The 20,566-nt window shown below is 51.7% G+C and overlaps 1 protein-coding gene across 1 annotated transcript in view; it reads right to left on the bottom strand.

Annotated features, from left to right (window-relative positions):
- Positions 1-1,255: 1,255 nt before the first annotated feature.
- Positions 1,256-20,566, bottom strand: part of DKK3 (dickkopf Wnt signaling pathway inhibitor 3) — a 44,358-nt gene continuing 25,047 nt past the window's right edge. Inside the window, exons 5-8 of the mRNA XM_090264027.1 lie at positions 6,124-6,216; positions 4,810-4,954; positions 3,869-4,025; positions 1,256-2,854 (exon numbers count right to left, since the gene is read on the bottom strand). Of these exons, the coding sequence (XP_090120153.1) occupies positions 2,635-2,854; positions 3,869-4,025; positions 4,810-4,954; positions 6,124-6,216 (615 nt within the window). The 3' untranslated portion in view covers positions 1,256-2,634. The remainder of the gene's footprint in view (positions 2,855-3,868; positions 4,026-4,809; positions 4,955-6,123; positions 6,217-20,566) is intronic.

Below are 20,566 nucleotides of genomic sequence, written 5' to 3'. Positions count from 1 at the left end.
CAGGGACTCTGGATCCCAGAGAAAAGCAGGCAGTAAGATTCAAGTACCAAACTCCATGGAACCCTTACTACATTCCATTTAGAATTTTGAGTAAAAGGACTACTCTTTATGTGGATTTCAGCCAAGTATTTTACAAAGCCTCTCCTGTGCTTACATTTTTCTGGCTAAGATGGCAAAGTAGAGCAATATCTGTGCATACAAGCTCCATGAAGGAGGAACCTAATCTTATGTACCGTTGTCTCCCTGGCACTTAATAATAGGACCTGACACAGAGTAGGTGTTCAATAAATTTTTTGATTTAAATACTTTTCAACCTCTTCTCCAAACACTTGCTCAAATTTACCTTGTCTTTTAACCCACTATGAATATTTGTAGTTTCCCCTACATACTATCGCTCTTTCTTGCCTCCCTCCCTCTACCTGTGATCCAGAATGCATTTTCCTATTCCTTTTGGCTTTCTGATCAACTTAAATCATCATTGAGAGCCAGATCCCAGGCTAGGTCTGCCAAGCCAAGTGCTCCTTTGAGGCACCATAACATTCTGTTATCATACCGGGTTGACTGCTTACACTCTCAGTGCTGGACTTAATGTATCCCCTTCATTAAGCTGTGATTCCTTCAGGATAGGGACCCTGCCTAGATCAGCTTGGCACCCCCAGAGCATATCACAGCATCTGATTCTGAGCAGGCTCTCTGTAAATATCCATTGAATAAGAAGAATGTAGAATGGTTCTGATGATTTTTAACAATGAAAACAACTCTATATTTGATATTCAAAATATCACTTGATACTGGACATACTGTTTTTGACTTCTAGCTCTCATTTCTTCTTTTTAGTCTCCATTTTTCCATCTGTTAAATGAATACTCAGGAAGTCAATGAAGATGAAATGAGTTGACCTTAATATAATAGCTTTATCACAGTCTCTGAAAATCTTACTGTTATGGGCCAGAATTGTATTTGATTAGAGAAGGCTCCCAAGAAAAAAAGTCATACACATTCCATTCACTCTTTCAAGAGACAGTGAATCATTGACACTCTGAAGACTAATTCCTGTCCAAAAGTGGCTAACATTTCTAAAATATTTTGATGCTGAAAGAGGTGTGCTTTAGTTGTCTGGAAAGTTTACTTAAATGGAAGTTTGTTTGTTTGTTTTACAACATAGGTCACTTCTATTTTATTTTTTCTGTCTGAAAAGGTTTTTATATTTACTCAAAGTCAAAAGGAAAAAAGAAGTCCAAGAACTACAAAAAAGAAGTTTAAGTGATTTATGCTTCATTTCTAAATGCAACGTATGTGTTTATACATAATTTAAAACTTGAAGAAAGCATGCTTATACAATCGTGTGCAAATTTAAAATGTAATAACTGGATGCATTCACGATGGAAACAGTCCATGACACCTGAAAATGTCATTTGTGGAACAGCATACAGTTCAGTGCTCTCTGTGGATATTACAACCATATTTCACAGAGCCTGGCGCGGTTTGAGTTTCTCCGTATGGTTGATCATGGTCTACAGTTGCTGGTAAGTGATTTTGCCAATTTCTTTTATAATCCTGGCCCTATAATAACCGAAGTACTATCTCTGGCAAGTTAACTTAAATATTATGCTCCAATCGTATACCTTCAGTTACTAATGTAGGTAACTAACTGCCTGGTGGACGGTGTCAATACCACTTGTCACCACTAGGAGGATGGCCGCTCCCACACTCAGGAGAATGCTGCTGTTTCTAAGAGTAGAAGTTGACTCTTACAGAGATGTGTGAACTAGTTTGACCTGAACTCCAGATGTGCCTCAGAAAAAGAAAAACCTCATTCTTTCTCTTTTTAGGGGGTACTTCTGGTGGCACCAAGGATGGTGGGGAGTGGTGGGGAGTAGCGGGATGAGCATGGCTTGGAGTCACACCTGGGTGAAATCCTGCTCTGGTCTTCACTAGCTGTGTGACTTGGCAAGCAACGAGACGTCTCTGAGCCTCTGCGTTGCTGACAGTTGGAGAGAACAACGCTCCCTCCACCAGGCTGTGGTGACAGCATGACTTGATCGTGGATGTGAAACTGTGTACCCAGCACAGAGGTAGGAGCTGAGAGACTGCTGAAAAGCTGAATGAATGAGCAGCATGTTTCACCTGCAGCAGCTGAAGGCACAGCTTACCTATGCCCATGCGAAGAACTGCGTGAAAAATTCACTTGTTGTAATTTCGCCAGGTTCATGTTTGCAGACTAGGGCACACTATGCCCCATGTATAAGCATCAACATTTCCCCAAAACCCGTCACGAGGAAATTCTGCATCCTCTTCCAACCCCTCCCGGGAGACATTGGACAAAATGAAATGTGCCATCTGCCAACCAGCAGAGGCAAAGCGTCCAATAATTTGGACCAGATTAGCATCCCTGTTCTGCCTGCACCCCCACACCAGAGCTGCTGGCTTCCGCAGGCACCAGAACTGTGAAGCGTGGTGTGCAGTGTGGGGGGGCTGGATGAGTGCGCAGCACCTCATTTTGTTTCAAGCCAGAGGGAAAGTGTTCTGGGAAGAGGCCATGGAAAAAGTCTGGTGAGCCAACACCTAGAGGACACAGCTGGGGAAATAAATTAACTACTTCTATTGCACGTCTACCCGAGAACAAGCCTGGGTCTAAATCTCTCCTCCGTCTAGCAGCTCAGAGGGGGCATTGGGCTCCCCGAGAGCCATTTCCACTGACAGGCTCCTCTCCAGGTTCTCCAGCTCCTGCCGCACCTCCTTGATGAAGCCGCCCTCTCCATAATCGCTGGGGGCCTCTCTGGGCACCAGGCTCTCTGCGTCTTCTCCGCGGCTCTCAGCGAAGGTCGGCTTGCACACGTACACCAGGCTGTGGCTGGGGAGAGACGGGGCTGTGGCTTAGCAGAGGGCCACATCTCCACGTCAGGGCAGAGCTGGGCTCAACACGGGCAGCCTGGGCGTGAGACGGAGGCTCCGCCTCCTGCTGCTGCCGGTGTGTCTCCCAGTCTCACCTTCACGCCTCCTCTAACATCTCTTCCACAGTCTTGCCTTCCTGTCAACATCTTGCCTTAGAGAAGGTTGCTGGGGGAGGCTCACTTTTGGAGAATGTACTCGAGGAGCAGCTCCCCCCAACCCTCGGGGCAGGTCTGTCTTCCTGTGACCCGCCCTGGGCTCGGTGTCCCAGGGGCAGGCCCTGAGGACACGGGGTCTAAGAATGTGCAGGGCTGCCCCTCCGGGCCTCCAGGCAGGAGCAGCCCTGGACAGTGGGATAGGACCTCACCATCTCATCTCCCACGCCTGCCTGTGGGGCGCCCGGGGCCTGTGGGGCAGGGAGGGGGTCCTCGGCCCAGCCATTCTGGGTTCTGCTGCCAGGGAAGGGCGAGCAGCGGCTGCTGAGAGGTCCAGGAAGGTGCACACTGAGAAATGGCCATGGCGCAGTCAGTTTCTCGGCAGCTTCCCGCCATTGCTGGTGCCCTCCACCTTGGGGGCCAGCTGTCCTGGCTTCCCTCCTACCTCACTGTGCCTACTCAGCCACCTTGGCCGGCCCCTTCTCCATGTGTCCTTTGTCGTAATGGGCCTGGGCTCCCCTCAGGCCTCAGCGCTGCCCCCTCCACGCCCCCTTCCCAGACCACCCACTCACAGGGCTTCCACCACCATCTAGATGAGCCCTGACTCTGTGCCGCAGGCTGCACCTTTGCCTCAGCCCTTGTCTTACAGGTCTCCCCCCTCTATTGAAGCCCTTTGTCTGGAAGACCCAAGGGCACTTCATTCATATCAAGCCTATCCTAAACAGAATCCACATTTCCCCCCTGCCCCTGCTCCTGAGTCCCCATTTGGTGGCATCTCATCCCACCTTGGCCGCTGACAGGGAAGACAGGTGAGGCCTCACCTATGAGGTTGGCACAGGAGGCCACTGGCACATGGACAACGGTCCAAAGCTCCATCAGGCTCCAGCTCCCAGGTGATGAGGTCCAGAAGCCGGCTGGCGGGGTCATGGCAGAGCTCACCCTCCACGGGCAGAGGTGTGCACACAGGAAACAACAGGCCTAGAACCAGCCAAAGTCATCCCTGTGCCCTAGCACCAAGGTAGGCGCTAGGAGGAGGCAGCAGAGAAACAGGATGCAGCCTGCCCCTTTCCACCCTCAACCCCAGTGTGGACATTAGGATTGAAGAAGTGGAATGAGAGGAAATGAGAATGGCAGTATAGGCTTAAGAGAGAGTGAGCTGGCAGGGCCGGAGCCATTAAGGAGGACTGCGTGGAAGAGGTGGGCTTGTGCTGGATTTTGAGGCCCAAGGTCTGGAGAGATTAAGAATGGAAGAAAGGTGCTCAAGGCTGGGGCACAGCACCAACAACAGCCTGGGGTTGGGCTCAGGCTGGGGCAGTAAGGTTCCCAAACAGGCTGAGGAGTAGTGAAGAGAGGAGGACAGGTCAGCTGGAGCGGGCCAAGGCGTGGAAGGTGGTCTGGGAGTGTAACTAAAGTGACAGATCAGGAGTGGCTACAGCTCCCAGAGGAGTGAGGGCCAGAAAGCCATCCTTGAGGAAAATTGCAGGAGTAGCCAGTACCAGGTGGACAGAGGGATGGGGAGGCTGGCTAAGAGAGAGGTTTTCAGAAACACCTGTGGGAGGGGGGTTGTGCCTGAGCTGACCTCACCTGGAAGGGGCAGTGAGCATGGCAGACTGGGGGGGCGGAGTGGAAAGGGGCCATTCATTTCACAGGAAACAGGACAGGAGCCAGGTGCCAGGTGCCACCTCAGCCGAGGGAGTGAGGTGGAGTGGGAGGGTGGAGCTTGGGACGGGGCTTACCCTGCACCCAAAAGGGAACTACCCACCTCTCTGGAAGGCACAGCAGAGCCCAGGGTAGCAGTCCCTCTGGTTGTCACAGATGGTCCCGTTGCTGCCTTTGGTGGCTGTTTTGGTGCAGTGACCCCAGACACAGAGCTGGTCCCCACAGCACTCACTGTCCCGGGTGCAGAGCTAGAGATGGAACAACACAGCAGCCTGTGACTCCCAGACCTGGGAGAGCCCGGGGACACCGCAGGTGAGCTGACCCACATCATCCCACTGCACGGTGCAGGGACCTGGGGCCCTCGGTCAGGGCGGGGGTCCACAGAAGTCATGGGAGCAGGGCTGGTAAGGCAGACATGAAGGGTCAGAACCCTGGGAAAATGGCACGGGGCGGGGGATGCATGGCTCTGAGTCTTCCTCCACAGCCTGTGGTTTTGCCTGTAAAGGATGTAGCCTGTCTCTGTGGCTCACACACAGACTTGTGCCCTGCCTCCTTCGTATTGGGTCCCCAGGTCAGGAAGGAAGGTGGCCTAGGGCCCACAGATGCAGGCAGCAAGGGGATTCTTATAAGCTGATTACATTAAGGCCCGAGCCCAGGAAGGCCAAATGCACGGTCAGGCACGTGGGAACCGTGGGCCTGAAGTCACACACGGGGAACGGCAATTAGAGAACAAAGTAGGTTCCCCGCAGCTATGCTCAATGATGGCACCCAGCAGGACAGGCTGGGAGGGACAACTGCGGCTCCTGATCACAGAGGGGGACGGGGTGGGTAGTAGTAAGAAGCCCTCTATTTTCCAAACTTGTTACTGTGCTGTATTACTGTCTTAATGATGAAAAAGGCCAAGAAAAGTCTGTGAGGCCAGATGGCTTTTCCCAAACATCTGTTGGGTGGAGGGAGAATCCCTGCTCCTGCAGTTCATGCTTCTCTGAAAAATCCCCATCAGGGAAGTGTTCTGGCTTCCTCCTGGCCCCCCTGTGCCCTCTGTGATGGGGCAGGTCGGGAGAAAGATCTGGCCGGTGCGCTGCAGGCCAGGAGGACGGGGGAGACTGCCCTTTCCCTGACCAGGGGCTGCAGCGGTGTTGCTGGCTGTGTCTACTGGGACGGGCCTTCCCAGGGGAAGGGACAGGTGTGGAGCCTCCTCCTGTCACCCCTGAGGCAGCAGGCCTGCAAGCGGATTCCTGGTCACCGCAGGAGTCAGCCCCACTGGCCAGCATGGAGAGGCTCTTCCAAGTAGGGACATGGTGGAGCTCCATGGGAGGCTTCCAGGAAGCCCAGCCAAGAACATGGAGCTGCTGGCCTTGTCCCCCAGGGCTCTTTGCTGGGCCCCCATGGCCCCAGGGCCTCTGGACACACTCACTGTCAGCTGGTCCCGGCATGGCTGGCAGGTGTACTGGAAGCTGGCAAACTGGCAGTACTTGTGGGGCCCGCAGTCCTCGTCAATGATGCACTCCTGGGGGGTTTAGGGGGACAGCTTCATCAGGAAAGGCAAGTTAGCAGCCCACCATGCCCGAAAAGGGCAGAGCTGTATTTATCCCCCGTCTCAGCCCCAACCAGGCTCAGGGCTCAGAAACAGTCTCCAGACACCCCTCCCCCGCAGCCCTGTGGGGCTCACTCCTCAGCACCCACTCCCCACACTGGCAGGGCCGTCACCCACATGCATGGCTAGGCTTCAGCCCCCTAGGATGCTGTGCCCAGTTCACACAATCGCCTCTGTGTGCAGCCTCCCCTCACACCCAGGCTGGGAAGCACAGAGACCCGGGGCTGTTCTTCAGCACAGAGCAGATGGATTTAATAAAAAGAGCTAATGAGTTCCAGAACCCAGTGGCTGCACAGGCGGGGCTGGGCCTCAGCAGGGTCTGCTGACTGAGAAGGAAAAGGGTGGCCACAGGGAGCCTCCCTCAGGGTCCTGGGTCTGAGTGACCGACAAAGGCAGCTGCCAGCTTGCAAAAGGCAGGAGGGTGCGGCTGGCACCCCACCAGCCCAGGTGCTTTCTCCTGGTGTCCACCCCCACTTGACTGGAGAAATGGGGGAGAGAAGGAAGGGAATCTGTCCAGCACTGAGGTCCAGAGAGGGAGGTCGCAGGAGGAGCAGGCCTGTGTCAGCTCAGACCTCGGAACTGGCAGTTGCCAAGGAACGAAGGGCAGGAGAAGCAGGGAGGCCGTGACAAGGACCACCATCCTGAATCCACCTGTGACGCCTCCAGCAGGCAGCCGTAGGGATGACTGTTCCCATGTTGCATGCTGAAAATGGGGGCTCAGAGAGGCCAACAGGCCCCCCAAGACACTGCAGTTAGTTCAGGGTAGGGGGACTCCTTCCACCACTAGCCCCCAGGAGAAGGGGCTCAGGGCTCTGGGTGCCGTCATCTGAGATTTTCAGGAAGGGACTCTGGGGCCCTAGCAAACCTTACAGAAGGTTCTAGGGGGAGGGAGGGACCTCCCCCCCCCCCCCGCACCCTCCGCAACTCCGACTGGGGTGTGCTCCACCTGAAAGAAGGCCTGGATGAGCAGGCCCTGGCCTGTGTGGTCCAGACCAGTCCCCACTCTGCTCTGTGAACTGAGGCAGCAGTGCTCAGGGGGGTGGCGGGGAGACTACCAGCAGGGCCTTTGGGTCCCCGAGGGCCAGAACATGTGAGTAGGCTGGGGTCAGCAGGGAGCCTGGCCACGCAGCTTAGGGAATTCATTAGCTCCGTCATTGGGAAGTGCTAGTGCCCCTGGTCCAGATCTGGGTATACCCTGGCCAACACTGCAGGATGAGAGGGTGGGCATTTGATGTAGGGTGGCTGCAGGCTTGGCTTCTGCAACGCCAGCCCTGGTACTGACCCCCAGCCTGGCACACCTCAGACGAAGGGTCCTGCTCTGCTTGCCAAGCAAGGCTTGCCCAGCCAGAAAGACTATCCACCCCACTGGACACCAGCTTCCCACGCCCCCTCTGAAGGATGATGGGGAAGAGATCAACTTGGAGACGGTGGTACAAGCCACCACTCGGCACCAGGGACTCCAGGAAAAACAAAGGCTGACACCGAGCATCACTGAAAAGAACTGAGTTCTTTCAAAGTGTCAAAGGAGAGCACATTGCCTGACGCCCTGCAAAATGACCAAAAATTGCTCTTCTCTCTGTCTCTCCAGAGTCTGACTCATGTTAGCCCACTGATCACTGTGGCAAGCAGGGTCCCCCCTTCAAAGGAGTCGGGGCTTGTCCCTGTTCCCATGCCAGTAGCCCTAAAATGTCAGCATGCCACCATCACTGTTTTTACATGTGAGAAAACTAAGGGTCAGTATTGGGGGCGGGGCAGGGAGGCAAAAGGGTTGCCCAAGTCAAAAGCTGAGCTGGGCCCTCAGTCTGTTTGACCCCAGAGCCTATATGGCCCAAGTCCACTGGGCTGTAAGTAAACAACAAGACAAGCTTTGTCTCAGCCACCACGCTGCCCGAGACACAGACTCAACTCTGCCAGTTCAGCTGGAAGCATCCTGGCATTTCTTCCCGAGCAGAACAGCACACGAATGGGAAGGGAGGGAGGGAGGGCCGAGGCCCAGGCCCGCTGGCGTCGAGCCTCTCCTCTGAACCCGGCCACACTTTGAAGCACTGGGACAAATATGAGAAAGTCCTCGCCCTCAAGGAATTTATAATTCATTTCTGTTTAAAAGGCAACTCAGTAAAAAAGGAGACAGAGGGTATAAACAGACAATACCCAATAAAAATTGCTTTTCCTCTCCACACACAGAAAGATGTTTAACCTCACCAATAACCAAGAAAATGCAACTTAACAGAGCAGAATACCATGTTTTCACTTAAATGAAAACAATTAGAAAGTTTGATAATATTTGTGGTAGGCAGAATACTGAATACTGACCGCCCCCCCCCCCAAATGTCCCCATCCGAGTCCCTAGAACCTATGGACATGTCATGCTACATGGCAAGTAGACATAAAGTCACAGATGGAATTAAGGTTGCTAATCAGCTGTCCTGATGATAAGGAGAGAATCCTGGATAATCCAGGTGTGTCTCACGTCATCTTAAGGGGCTCTGAAGACGGAAGAGGGGCAGGAACAGCCAGAGCGACGCCATGTGGGAAAGATTCCACCAGTGGTCCAGACTGTGCTGGCTTTGAAGACGAAGAGCCATGGGCCAGGAAACAGAATCACCCCTAGAGCCTCCAGGAGGGGCACAGCTGGGCCAACACTTTGATTTCCATCGGTGAGGGGCTCCCGCCAGACTTCCGACTTATAGAACCGTAAGATAATACATTTGTGTTATTTTTAAACCACTAAATGTATGGTAAGCTGTTACAGGAGCAATAGGAAACTAATGTAATATCCGATGCTGGTAGGGATTTGAGGACATGGGTAGTGCCTGACACTTTGGGAGTACTAAAATGGAACTAGGTGTTTTTTGCGGGCAATGCATCAGAATCTATCAAAATTTAAATGCATGTATACTTTGACCCAATTTCCCTTCCAAGTGACTATCCTCAGAAACTCATGTCCACATGTACAAATATCTGAGTACAGGGGTGTCTAAGGGTATCTTATATTATTTCTAATCCAGAAATAATGGAAATGCTCAAAAAGAGGGAACTGATTAAAATGTGGCATAGTCATTTCATGGGGAAATGACACCGGGCAGACATGAAGAAGAAGGAGGCTATTCTTTGCATTGTGATGTTTACATCAGTAAATAAAAGCAAGTGGAAGAATCATGAAGTCGCACTTTTGTAAAACAGAATAACAATATTCACAGAGCCTGGCACAAAGGGCCACGTGCCAGATATGTGTTGAATGGATAAAATCACTTGTACATTACTGTGGCAAACAGACTAACAAAATGCTGATCATTAGCAATGATTTGGGAACGAAAGCAAAACACACACAAATTCCATTAATTTGAATTCTCATTTCCCAAGAATCCTGTTGACTTAGGATTTTCACTATATGCTTCCTCTTCCAGATCTCTAATTTAAAAATATATATATTAGCTAAGACTTTGTAGCACTAATCCCTGTGAGAGCCTACTGTTTATAATTCTCCATAAGAAAAATACACATTCATCCTTAGGAACGTTTTTCTGTCCCTACACTGGCTCTTACATATGACAAAGCATTCCCTGCAAAGCCACAGTGAAGCAATTAATTTTTCTTCTAGGTATGCAAAATATTTTGGCAGGGAACCTTGCTAAAGACTTTTGAAAAGCTGAAGTACACTAAAGCTACTGGTTTGCTTTGCTGACATGATTTTGCTACTATAAGGTCTGGTAGGTGAGTTCAGTGCTTTTGTTCTAACAATCTTCAGGCTTGTTTCTTGGGGATGTGCATTCCCAGCAGCCCCTGCGAAAGCTCATTGAGACTTGTGATCGTACTGGAAACCTTGGAACTCCAAGGCTTGAACCCTAGAGGCCAAAAGAGCACAAACTTGGAATCCTGGTTTTGCCACTTAATAGCCATGTGACCTAGTGCCCCAGGGAGCACCCCTGCCAGAGGACCAGCTTGTTAGCAGAAAGGCAGGTCCAAGCAGGGGTTAATGTCTCCACCGGCAACTCTCCATCTCTCTCCTTGTCCACACTTGGGGATGATGTCACATTTAGCTCCAACTTATCTGTATTCAGAGCATGTCTGGATACAGTAGCCTGTGTGCCCATAGGAATAAAGTCCCTGGGACAGAGTGACCTTTCGTTGTATGAAGACCAGGCTTCCCATACAGTAAGGTTGTTAGTTTGGGGTCTTATTATCCACACTTCACAGATGTGGAAGCTGAGGTTTAAGGTGAAGGATCTGCCCAGAGTCACTCAGCTTAGAGGTGAAGATGGGAGTTGAAGCCAGTTGGTCCAATTCTCAAGTCAGGCTCTTTCCATCTCCTCCTGGGAAGATCACTTTTCTTCCCCTTCAGCACTAATCAGTCCCCTCAGGGACAGGACTTGCCTGGGGCGATGCCCTGAGCCCCACACATCCCTGCAGACAGAAAGCAGGAACTCAGGGCCGAGGCCATGGACCCTGGATGTCTGGGTCTTGGTGTCACTTATGAACTGGCTTCAGCAGCTCCTCTCTAGTCCCTGTTTTTCCAGTCACTTCCTATCTGTCCCCGTTCCTCCCTTCCATCCTGGTAAAGAAGGCTGACCAACAGCCTGAGGCTGGCCATCAGGGCTGAAGCCATTCAGAGGACAGTGTCTTTGCTGTCCCCAGGAGAGAGCTATATTTAGAAAGCTCTTGCTAGAGCCCCAGAATGCTGGGCCTGGAAATGGCCCTGGTGCTTTGAACTATCATGAAACAGTGGAAAATGGCAAGGGACTGTTCTGCGTCTTTGATTTTCCTGTTCAGAGTCTATCAGAGGAGAGCGGCTCTGAGGAGGCAGGAACCCAAAGAAAGAAAACAGCACCTGACCCCTGAGAGGCTGTCCTCGCATCTACGTGTGGGGCAGGTGGGGCACAGCTTCTCTGTGGCCCTTCGCCTGCCATGCTCCCTTCTCAAATTGGTGAGGGGCACTTTGCCCACACTCATCAGGAATCCCAGACATCCTTGTTCTCCTGAGGCCCAATGAAGGAGGACGCCACGTGGGTGGACCTCTCTGCAGGGCTGGGCTGGCCGCAGCCTCCTCTTGAGCCCAGGGCTCTGGAAAGACTGTCTTCAGGGGAAGGAGTGAGGGTACATGAACCAGAGGCCTGGGCACTGCCACCAGCTACAGCCTGCCAGCCCTCAGAGCTCTGCACACTGCAGCTGAGGTGAGGACAGCTGCAGTGAATGCTCAGTGAGCACCTGCTGGGTGCCTGCACCTGCTCGGGCTTTGGTCGGCCCTTCGATCCTCACAGCCTCCCTCTGAGGTCAGCCACCGACTGCATCTCCCCAGCGTGTGCATGCCCATGGTGGCCACCCATTAAAAGAATAAAAGAGGCATGAATAGATGAAGAGAGGAACCACTGACCAATCTCCATTTTGCAGATAAGGAAATTGAGACTCAGAGCCCAAGGTCATTGATGGAGTTTAAAGACCTAAGATTCAAACCCAAGATTCAGACCCCTAAGCCAAGGCTCACTCTTTCTGCTGCACCCTGTTGCCTCCAAATATACATTTAGGGGTTGAATTGTGTTCCTCCAAAGTCATATATTGAAATCCTAACCCTTGGTACCTCAGAAGGTGACCTTAGTGGGAGACAGAGACACTGAAGTTGTAATTACTTAAGATGAGGTCATCAGGATGGGCCCTACTCCGATATGCCTGGTGTCCGTGTAACATGGGGAAATTCGGGCAGACACAGTCACCTGTGGAAGGAAGACGACATGAAGACAGGGAGAGAAGACAGCCATCTATGAGCCCAGGAGGGAGGCCTGGCCACGTGCTTCCCTCACAGGCCTCAGAGGGACCAGCTTGCCAGCGTCTTGGTTTGAAACTTCTAGCCTCCAGGTCTGGGAGACACACATTTCTGCTGAGTGACCCAGTTTGGGGCACTTTGTTACCATAGCCCTAGGAATCTAATACTGCCCTGCCCCCAACAGCCCGTAGCCCCAATCTCCTCTGTTTCGTATCTTCCACACACATCCAGCCTCTGCTCCTCAGTTTCAGCATCTGCCTGGGGGAGGTGACAGAGGGAGGCTGGTGGGGAGATGCTGGAACATTCTGAAGGATGCTCAACCCAGAAACCAGAATAGGGTTTCCTGGGGGAGCCCCCCCATCAGCCATGAAGCTCCAAGCTCTGGCATTTGAGTCCTACACTCTGGTCACTGGAGGTTCTGGTGGACGGTCATTTCTGGCCCCAGGCATGGGGTGGTGGTGGTGCCAGACCCTGAACGTCCCCAGGATGGGCAGATGGTACAGGCTGTGAAGTAAATGATGTCCCTCCCAGACGCAGGGCTGTTCTCTGACCCTGGCCCTCCTGAGCAGAGCGGGTCACACAAAGAAGAGCGGACTGTGGGGACCAAATGCCTTGATTTGACAGTGGGCCACCTGGTGAAGGTGGGGTCACCTCCCACACCTCTCTCCAGCTCTGCTGCTGCATTCACCACTGCTGGGTCATGCCTGTGTTTCCTCCACCCCATCGAGGCTGCGCGGTGCCCATTGTACCTGGGGTGGCATGAGGGCAAGACTAGGGCTTTGAGGCCTGTGCCAGGCTTGAAAACAGGTTCACTTACATGCTGGGTGATCTAGGGCAAATTACTGAGCCTCTCTGTGCCTCAGTTTCCTCTTCTGCAAAATGAAGGACCTCATGCAGAGATTAAAAGAGAGAGTATGTACATGCTTGGGACAGTGCCTGGCCCCCAGGATTAAACCCCAGGGCGCACCTCTATCTGCACTGCTTAGCTCCCAGCAGGAGTTCAGTAGGTATCTGTGGGAAGGCTTGAATAACCTTCCAAGTTTAAGTGTGGGTCAGTGGATCTCATTCTAGTAATGAATGCCTTTTCTATTGACAAGGTTCAGAACGTCACTCCAGGCAGGGCTCTTGTCCCATCAGCACCAGACAACCACCTGCTTCACCTGGAAGCCCTATGCCATGGGGGGAAGGCAGGAGGAAGAGCACAGTCACACAGAACTACAGGGGACCCAGACTGGCCATCTGACCAAGGAGGACAAGTAGGCATGTAAGGGGCAAGAAAAAACCAATACAATTCAATGGCCTCTGGGTGTTTGGCACCTTGGCACCCATCACCTCCTCCTCACTGTCTTCCAAGGTGGGCAGGAGAAGCCCCACTTTATAGATAAGGGAAGCGAGGCTGTGAGAGGAAGTCACTGTCCAAGGTCACGGGTGAGAAGTGGCAGGGCTGGCACTTGCCAAACCCTCCCAGCGCTCTGTGGAGATCAGGGCAACCCCGGGAGCTGGTGGCTGGGGAACTAGGAAGCGGGCAGGAGGGGACACTGTGGATAGGAGGCCTATGGGGATGGCAGGAGACAGGGGCTGCCAGTTGCCTCTGAGGGGCGGCATGGTCCCCAAGGCTGGGTCCCGGTCCCAGGTGCCTAGAGGGCCAGGAGAAGTGCTGAGCAAGAGCAGCAGGAAGTTCCCTCTTCATTCACAGTCTGAGTCAGGTTTTCAGGTTCCTCAGAACCCTTTTTGACCTTAAAAGCAGGCCAGTCCCAGGAATCTGTAAAACACACATTTGTCTCTCACACAGCAGGGCACCCCCAGTCCCTCCTGGAGGCTGCTCTAGAAACTTCCAGCCAGCACAGGGCAGGCAGGGGCCCCAAATTTTGCCACAGGTTCTGGCCTAACCCACAATGCAGAGCTTAACCTATGGAAAAACCCAGGCAGGAGCCAGGAGCCGAGAACAGCTATTATTATCCTTAAGTCCTGGTGCCTGCAGAAGCCTGTGTCTCCTGGGGCTGCTGCAGCCAGTTTATTCCTCCCTCAAGTCACACAGCCCCGAAAGAGGAGAAAGCATCCTCCAGCTGGTCTGGGCATCCCAGGTACGGAGACCGCTCACTCCCAGCCCTTGAGGGCCAGGATCATTCGAGAAAATAGTCCTGCAGTTCTCCCTCTCCTCCTGCTCCCTCCCCCAACATACGCAGCCCCTAGATCCCACCCTCTGGGAGCCCTGGCTCCTCAGCAGCCTCCTGGGAAGACCTTCAGGAATGGAGAGCAGGCCAGTCCCAGAACAGGCCCTGTTCCCTCCTCCAGGGACCCTGTCCCGCTGCCAGGCCACACTCACAGGACTTCCCAATGCTTTCCTTTAGTCTGAGTGACGCTGCCTTTGGCAAAGCTGCACCACATTTAATTTCAAAGAAAACTTCTTCATGTGCCCAAGTCCCCTCTAACCAATGAGTGCTAGCACCCCTCCAGAGTGAGAAGCAGTGGAGGGAGCCCTCTCTACCCTCTCCCCTACCCATGTTTCCGGGGGGCTTTGGGTCTGCACAGCTTGCATCCCCCATTCCAAAGGCAGACGTGGAGGACCACTGGGCCTGGTTCTGCCATCCACCAGACACACCGAGGACCCAGAGCTGCTGTTCAAGACAAGGGCCGGACAGGAGCTTCGGATTTGAAAGCACCAGCAACGTTAGGGCGCCAGATCTGCAGCACCTCGCAATTGTGGTAGCAGAGGCTGGGCTCCAGACATCAGCCTCTCTCCCTCGCTCCCAGGCTCCTCGCTGCAGCCCAAATTATTTTCCTAAACCACAAACCTGACGACGCAGGTCCCTAATCTTAATTGTTCTGAAAGCTGCTCCAGCGGAGGTTACACTAATTCAGTCAACACCTACTGGGAGGGGACAGGCTGCCCTCAAGGGCCAGGCTGCCTCTGTGACACTGGCAAGATAAAGCAACAAGGGTGGAGCAAGGGTGTGTCCTCCAGTGACGGGGGAGAGGGGGCCTGAGGTTCCATCACTGGGGGCACCTGGGACCCATGACCTGCCCTCAACAGTAGCGACTTCCCAAGGCTTCGTTCTCGCTCAGTCAGCAACCTTCAGACAACCAGCCTGGCTCCCAGCTTGGCATGACATACAGAGCCCTTCACGGTCAGCCTCCAACCTGCTTTCAGGCCTGCTGTTCTGACCCACCCGCAAGGCCCAGGCCTGGTCCCTGCTTCTAGAATGCTCACTGGTTCATCTTTAAGGAGAAGCACAAATGTTTCCTCCCCAGTGAAGCCCTCCCTGGCTCTTCCTGCTGGGCAACTGGCACCTGACTCCTTACCCCCTCCCCCCGCTCTCAGAATCCTCCCCAGTAAAAGGTGGGTAAAAACAGGAATATGTTCGGGCTCAAAGGACCAACAGGTGCTTATAAGACTTGTCAGGACTCATACTGAGAAAGCCAAGATTCAGGCCGGGGCATTTTTCACTCAGTCGTCTCAAGCAGTCATTGAGAGCAGGGAGGCCAACTCCACACTCCTCTGCTTGGTCACCTTATAGCTCAGGGGCTGATGTCACAAATTCTTCCATCTTCACTTTGACCCTCTCTGGTCTTGCTCACTCTATGGTCTCTTTGGCCAAGCAGGTTTGATGCCATTTTCCTTGGATGGACAACTCCCCCTCTTACTGTCCCAGAGTCTGGCAGGGCTACTATGAAACCAAGTGATTTTTCATAAAGTATCAGTCCTTGTTGATGTGGAGTCTGCAGGGTCACCTGCTAGAGGTGGTTTCTGAGGAGGAGGCTACCCTCTGCAACCCTAGCCTTGACCCCATGGTGCTGGAAGGGAGGCCCATCGGGAGGGTCTTTATGCTTTCTCTCTTTTAGAATAAATGTTCTGGGAAATGAGTGGTGAGCATTCAGGAGGAGATTCATGGAGAATCGTGGCCAGTCCTCCTGGGAACAAGGATGGCCCTCCCAGGGAGAGAGGGGCCTGGGATGTCACTGCCATAGGTCTCCTAGGAGACAGCTCCAGGAAGTCATGCCTGGAATGTACGGGAAGGCAGGTCTTGGCTCTTGTTTCTCACAAGCTTTTTGTCACTCGTCCAATGGGCTTTATCAGCTTTACCTCTTCTGATCTTTTATGCACAAACTCAGCCATCTCAGGCACATCTCAGCCACCCTCCTCCTCTTCCTCCTCCTCCGGTCTGGGGCTGAAATAGCTGCTTGGCTCACATCTTCATTGTGTTCTGCATCCCTTTGCCTCTAGTCCCGCCAGGCTCTGGACACTTTTTGCAACACATGCCACCAGAAATGGAGCTCCCCTCAGTGCTGGCACCTGCCGCAGATAAATAGTGTTTGGCCTTGGAGGGCAGCAGAGCCGTTGCCATGGCAGCAGTGCTCTGGGTCTTTCTGCTTCCAGACTAGGGGACACCATGGCCTGTGCCTTGGGTTCCAGGCCAGGATGATGATGTGACTATTGCAAATGGGGTCCCATCCGGGCCTTGTGGGGTAGCTACAGCTTTGTGTTTCCATCCTCATGAAATCACTTTACTTCAAACAAGAAATTAGTAGCATTAAACTTAGTCACACTCACATCATTCACCTGCACCCAGCAAGCCTGGTACTGTTCACACGATTGGCTGTGTGATTCCTTCATTCATTCAAGGGAAAGAATAATGCAGAAGGTGAAGGGTAGAAATGGGGTAGGTTTCAGCATTAGGGTACACATGTCTGCTTACGCTTCTCAGCTATTACAAAAAGCTCTTAAGAATCCTCCCTGCATCATTGAAGATAGTTTCTCCATATTTACTCAGTTGGTTTCTTTTTTACTCTTTTCTTAGTAAGCTGTCTTAGCCTAACCCAACCCTTTCAAATTGCTTTTTCTTTCTTTTCTTATTTTTTGCCTTGGGAAGAAAAAATTATAAATGTATCACATCCCTCCTTACTCTTAGCTCTTAGAAATGGTGAATATAGAAGATGTAGTTTCTGAGTCTGGCATTCTGACCCTCAGTCCCTAGGCATATTTACTGGAGAGCACTGTGGAGTGATGAAGCCTAGATCTCTCTTCTCTTCTTTGTCCACCCCGTAGCTTGGGGCTGGGCTCTTCAGAGGAGCAGGTGAAATCTCCTCTGAGCAAAAATAGGCTCTGGGGGTGTGGCATGGGATCCACAACCCCAGACCTATTAAAAACCTCCCACCAGGGATCTTGCCTGTGTCCTCCAGCCAGGCCATTGTTAAAACAGGCCTCGGGAGTGAGAAGGAAGTCAGGAGTCGCCTGGGAAGGCAACCTCACACTTCCAAGTTGCAGCCAAGGCCCCCAGCCTCCACTGCAGTCCTAGGCAGCGGGAGTCTATAGGCTTCCCACCTGCGCCACACAGGGGTCAGACAGCAGACTCGAGGCTGCCTGTGCACTCCTGCCTCTGAGATGGCCCCAGCATTGCCGGTGACCAGAATTTGTTCAAACTTTAGTTTCCTGCAAGTGGGTCTTCACAGTCCTTAGGATCCAAAACACCCGAATGGAGGTTGGTATTACCTGGGAAAACGGGTTCAAGTCCCATCTACAACGGTGGCGATCCCACTCCAGGGAATGCAGCAGACTGATTCCCTTCAACAACTTCCCCACTGCCAAGAGGCCGCGTCTAAACCTGAATGACCAGGAGGCCCCAGTGTGGGCACTGCGCACTGGCCATAGTCCCTACGGCAGCTACACAAAGATCCCTGCTCAGAATAATGCATTCAGATGAAGAAAGGAAAACACAAGATTACAAAGAAAATTGATCACACTGAAGTATAGTTATCAAATTGAGATACAGTGTTTTACGGGTTTCCTTACGCACTTGCTGAATAGTAAGATCTACTGGCAGGTGTGACAACGATCTTACTTTCTAGGTTGTGATGAGCATAAAAGGTATGTAAAGGCATCAGCAACTCCAGTAAGAGATGTGAAGAGACCTGTGAATGCTCTTGGAAACAAGGGAACTGCTAGTAACACTGTGGTCTGTTGCCTGTTTTGCAGATTGGAGGAAGTGCTTCTTTAGTGTAAAAGTCAGTGAAAACAAGGGTGCATTTATTTCCCAGGATTCTATCCACGTTAAGAAGGTGGCTTTGAGGCACATCCAAGGTTAAGAACCACTGCTTTAGTGCCTGTAATCTATCACCCACTTTTCAAACTACATCTCAAAGAATTCCTTCAGTTTTCTATAAAAAAAAAAAAAGAAGAAGAAGAAGAAGAAAGTTTAAATCAACACAAAACAAACACAAAGTTGGTTTTCCCTTTGCAGAAAAAAAGTCACCTTTCCAGCTCCCTGCCAGGCTGCTGGGTGGGGAAACAGCCTGGCACTCACCCTGGGTCTCCTGTGAGCTTCCAAATCCCTCAGGCCTGGCCTCTTTCCTGCCCTCACTAATGATTCTTTGTCTCCCCCCAGCATTGCCCACAAAGTTCTACCACAGTGAGGACTGAAAAGGGGACTTGTGGAATTGTTAAACCTTTCAAGCTGAGCCATTTATGTTAATGAGCATGAAAAAAGCCTTAATGAGTTTCAGGCATAGAAAAACATGCTTTGGCCTCATTTAGCTGCCAAGCAGCCACGTCTTATTTGCTTCACTTTGGTGGGGAGCACCGAAAGCTTCAGCTGTGTGCAGTGGTGTAGGGAAGGTGGTCTGGGCACCTGGAGACACCCCAGACACCTTGGAGCCAGCCACCATCACAATGGCTCCAGCGCTGCCTGCTGACATGCCAGCACCAAGAACCCACTCATACCACCCCGTCTGCTCCAGCTCTACAAGCCAAGACCCAGGCTAAGTTTGCTTCCTTTCTCAGTTCTTGCTGGTCAAGCCTGGGTAAGGTATTTAAGATCATTGGGCCACAGTTTCCTCATCTGTAAAATGGGAATGATAAAACCCAACCAATGATGTTGCCAGGAAGATTAAGGGTGATAAGTGTATCCATAGACCATGGCATTTGCCAGACCTTCAATGACTATCAGCGACTTTCCCATCGGACCCTTTTGTAAGGTAGTATTACACAGCAAGAATCTAGACTTTAGAGTCAGAAAGACTTATTTCCAAACCCTAGCTCTGCCACTTACTAACTGTGTGACTTTGGCAAATCACTCTGTGCTTACATTTATTTAGAGTGGGACCAGTATCCCCTGTTTCGGTGGTTTGGGTAAGAGTTAAGGAGAGAGTTTATATGAAATGGTCACACAGTACCTGGTACATAGTAGCTGCTCAGTGAATGTTAGTCCTCATTCCTTCCTCTGAATCCTAGCAAAACTGTCAGGGAAGCGGAGAAGCTCTGCCAAGACAGGCACCGAGCATGATTACTGGCCTTCGGGGTGGCCTTTCTGCTACAGGGTGTGTGTTCTGTCTGGGGAAGGAGGTCTCTGCAGACAGAAAGATGGGGCCCTGGAAGCACAGTGAAGGCAAAAGGGTGCTGGGTGGGGACCGGTGCCTGTGTGGCTGAACCCACGTCCCGCTGCTTCAGGGCCTGCAATGGAGCCTGCTGGCCTCTGCCCACCTTGAGAGACCGGGGGACCCGCCAGCCTGGGCCACAGGTCCTCCTCTATCTTCCAGCTGAAACGTGTTCCATCCTCACCACCACTCATGAGGCAACAGGCTCTTTCTGCCTTTCGTGTCTGCTTCCTCTGTGGGGAGGCTCTGAATTATGAGACCATGGAAAATTCAGGCTGTTTCCCTGTGGCTATATTTGCCACATCACATCACATCACTGAAATGTGTCGGTGGCCAACTTCTCAGATAGGAGCACATGCCACCCACTTAAAGTTCTCCTTCTCCATGGTTCAGACGTCCCTCTTGAGGGGCAGCAGGTCTCATTCCGATCATTGGTGAGAGCAAACGTGGGTGAGAGATTCCACAGGGTCCAACCACCCTCCTCTGATATGCTCTCCCAGGGACGGAATGATCCCTGTGTTTCTTGGTGCTTCATCTGGGGCATTTGGGAGAGGTGGGTGTTTAATGACTTGATATAAACGACAGGAACATAACCAGGTGGTGCAAAACTCATGCTAACCTCTTCAGAACCACCCAGAATCATGGCTCTAAATGTTCATAACTTTTTCTATTACAAATATATCTTTCTATGGAAAAGGCCAAAATTTATATCCGGGTTCATATTCCAGTTCTTCGATTCAACCTCTATCATGACTTTAACTTCTCTGAACTCCAGTGTCCTCATCTTTTTACTTCTCAGTTTCATAAGGATTAGAACACATGTAAAAACACCTAGTATACAGCCCAACAAATGGTAGATGTTCAGTAATATAGATCAGCGATTTTTGACTGGTGAGCTGCAAGAATTTTTAAGACTGCAATACCTGACTATTTAGTCAGGGGCACTGACTAATTTTCCCTTAGACTGTCAAATTAAAAAATGACAACAGCCAACACAATAGTCATCTAGTGTCAATGCCCTGTCGTGAGCCGTTAATACATAGGATGTATAATAGAGTTGAATATTATTGGTCATGTTGCATAATCAGGTTGCATCTGATTGCTTAATTCTTGGTACCGGAAATACATATATAT

Source organism: Furipterus horrens, unplaced genomic scaffold (genome assembly GCF_987537825.1).
Source record: "Furipterus horrens unplaced genomic scaffold, mFurHor1.1.pri manual_scaffold_2, whole genome shotgun sequence".
Lineage (NCBI taxonomy): Eukaryota > Metazoa > Chordata > Mammalia > Chiroptera > Furipteridae > Furipterus > Furipterus horrens.
This window is presented reverse-complemented; position numbering and strand designations above follow the sequence as displayed.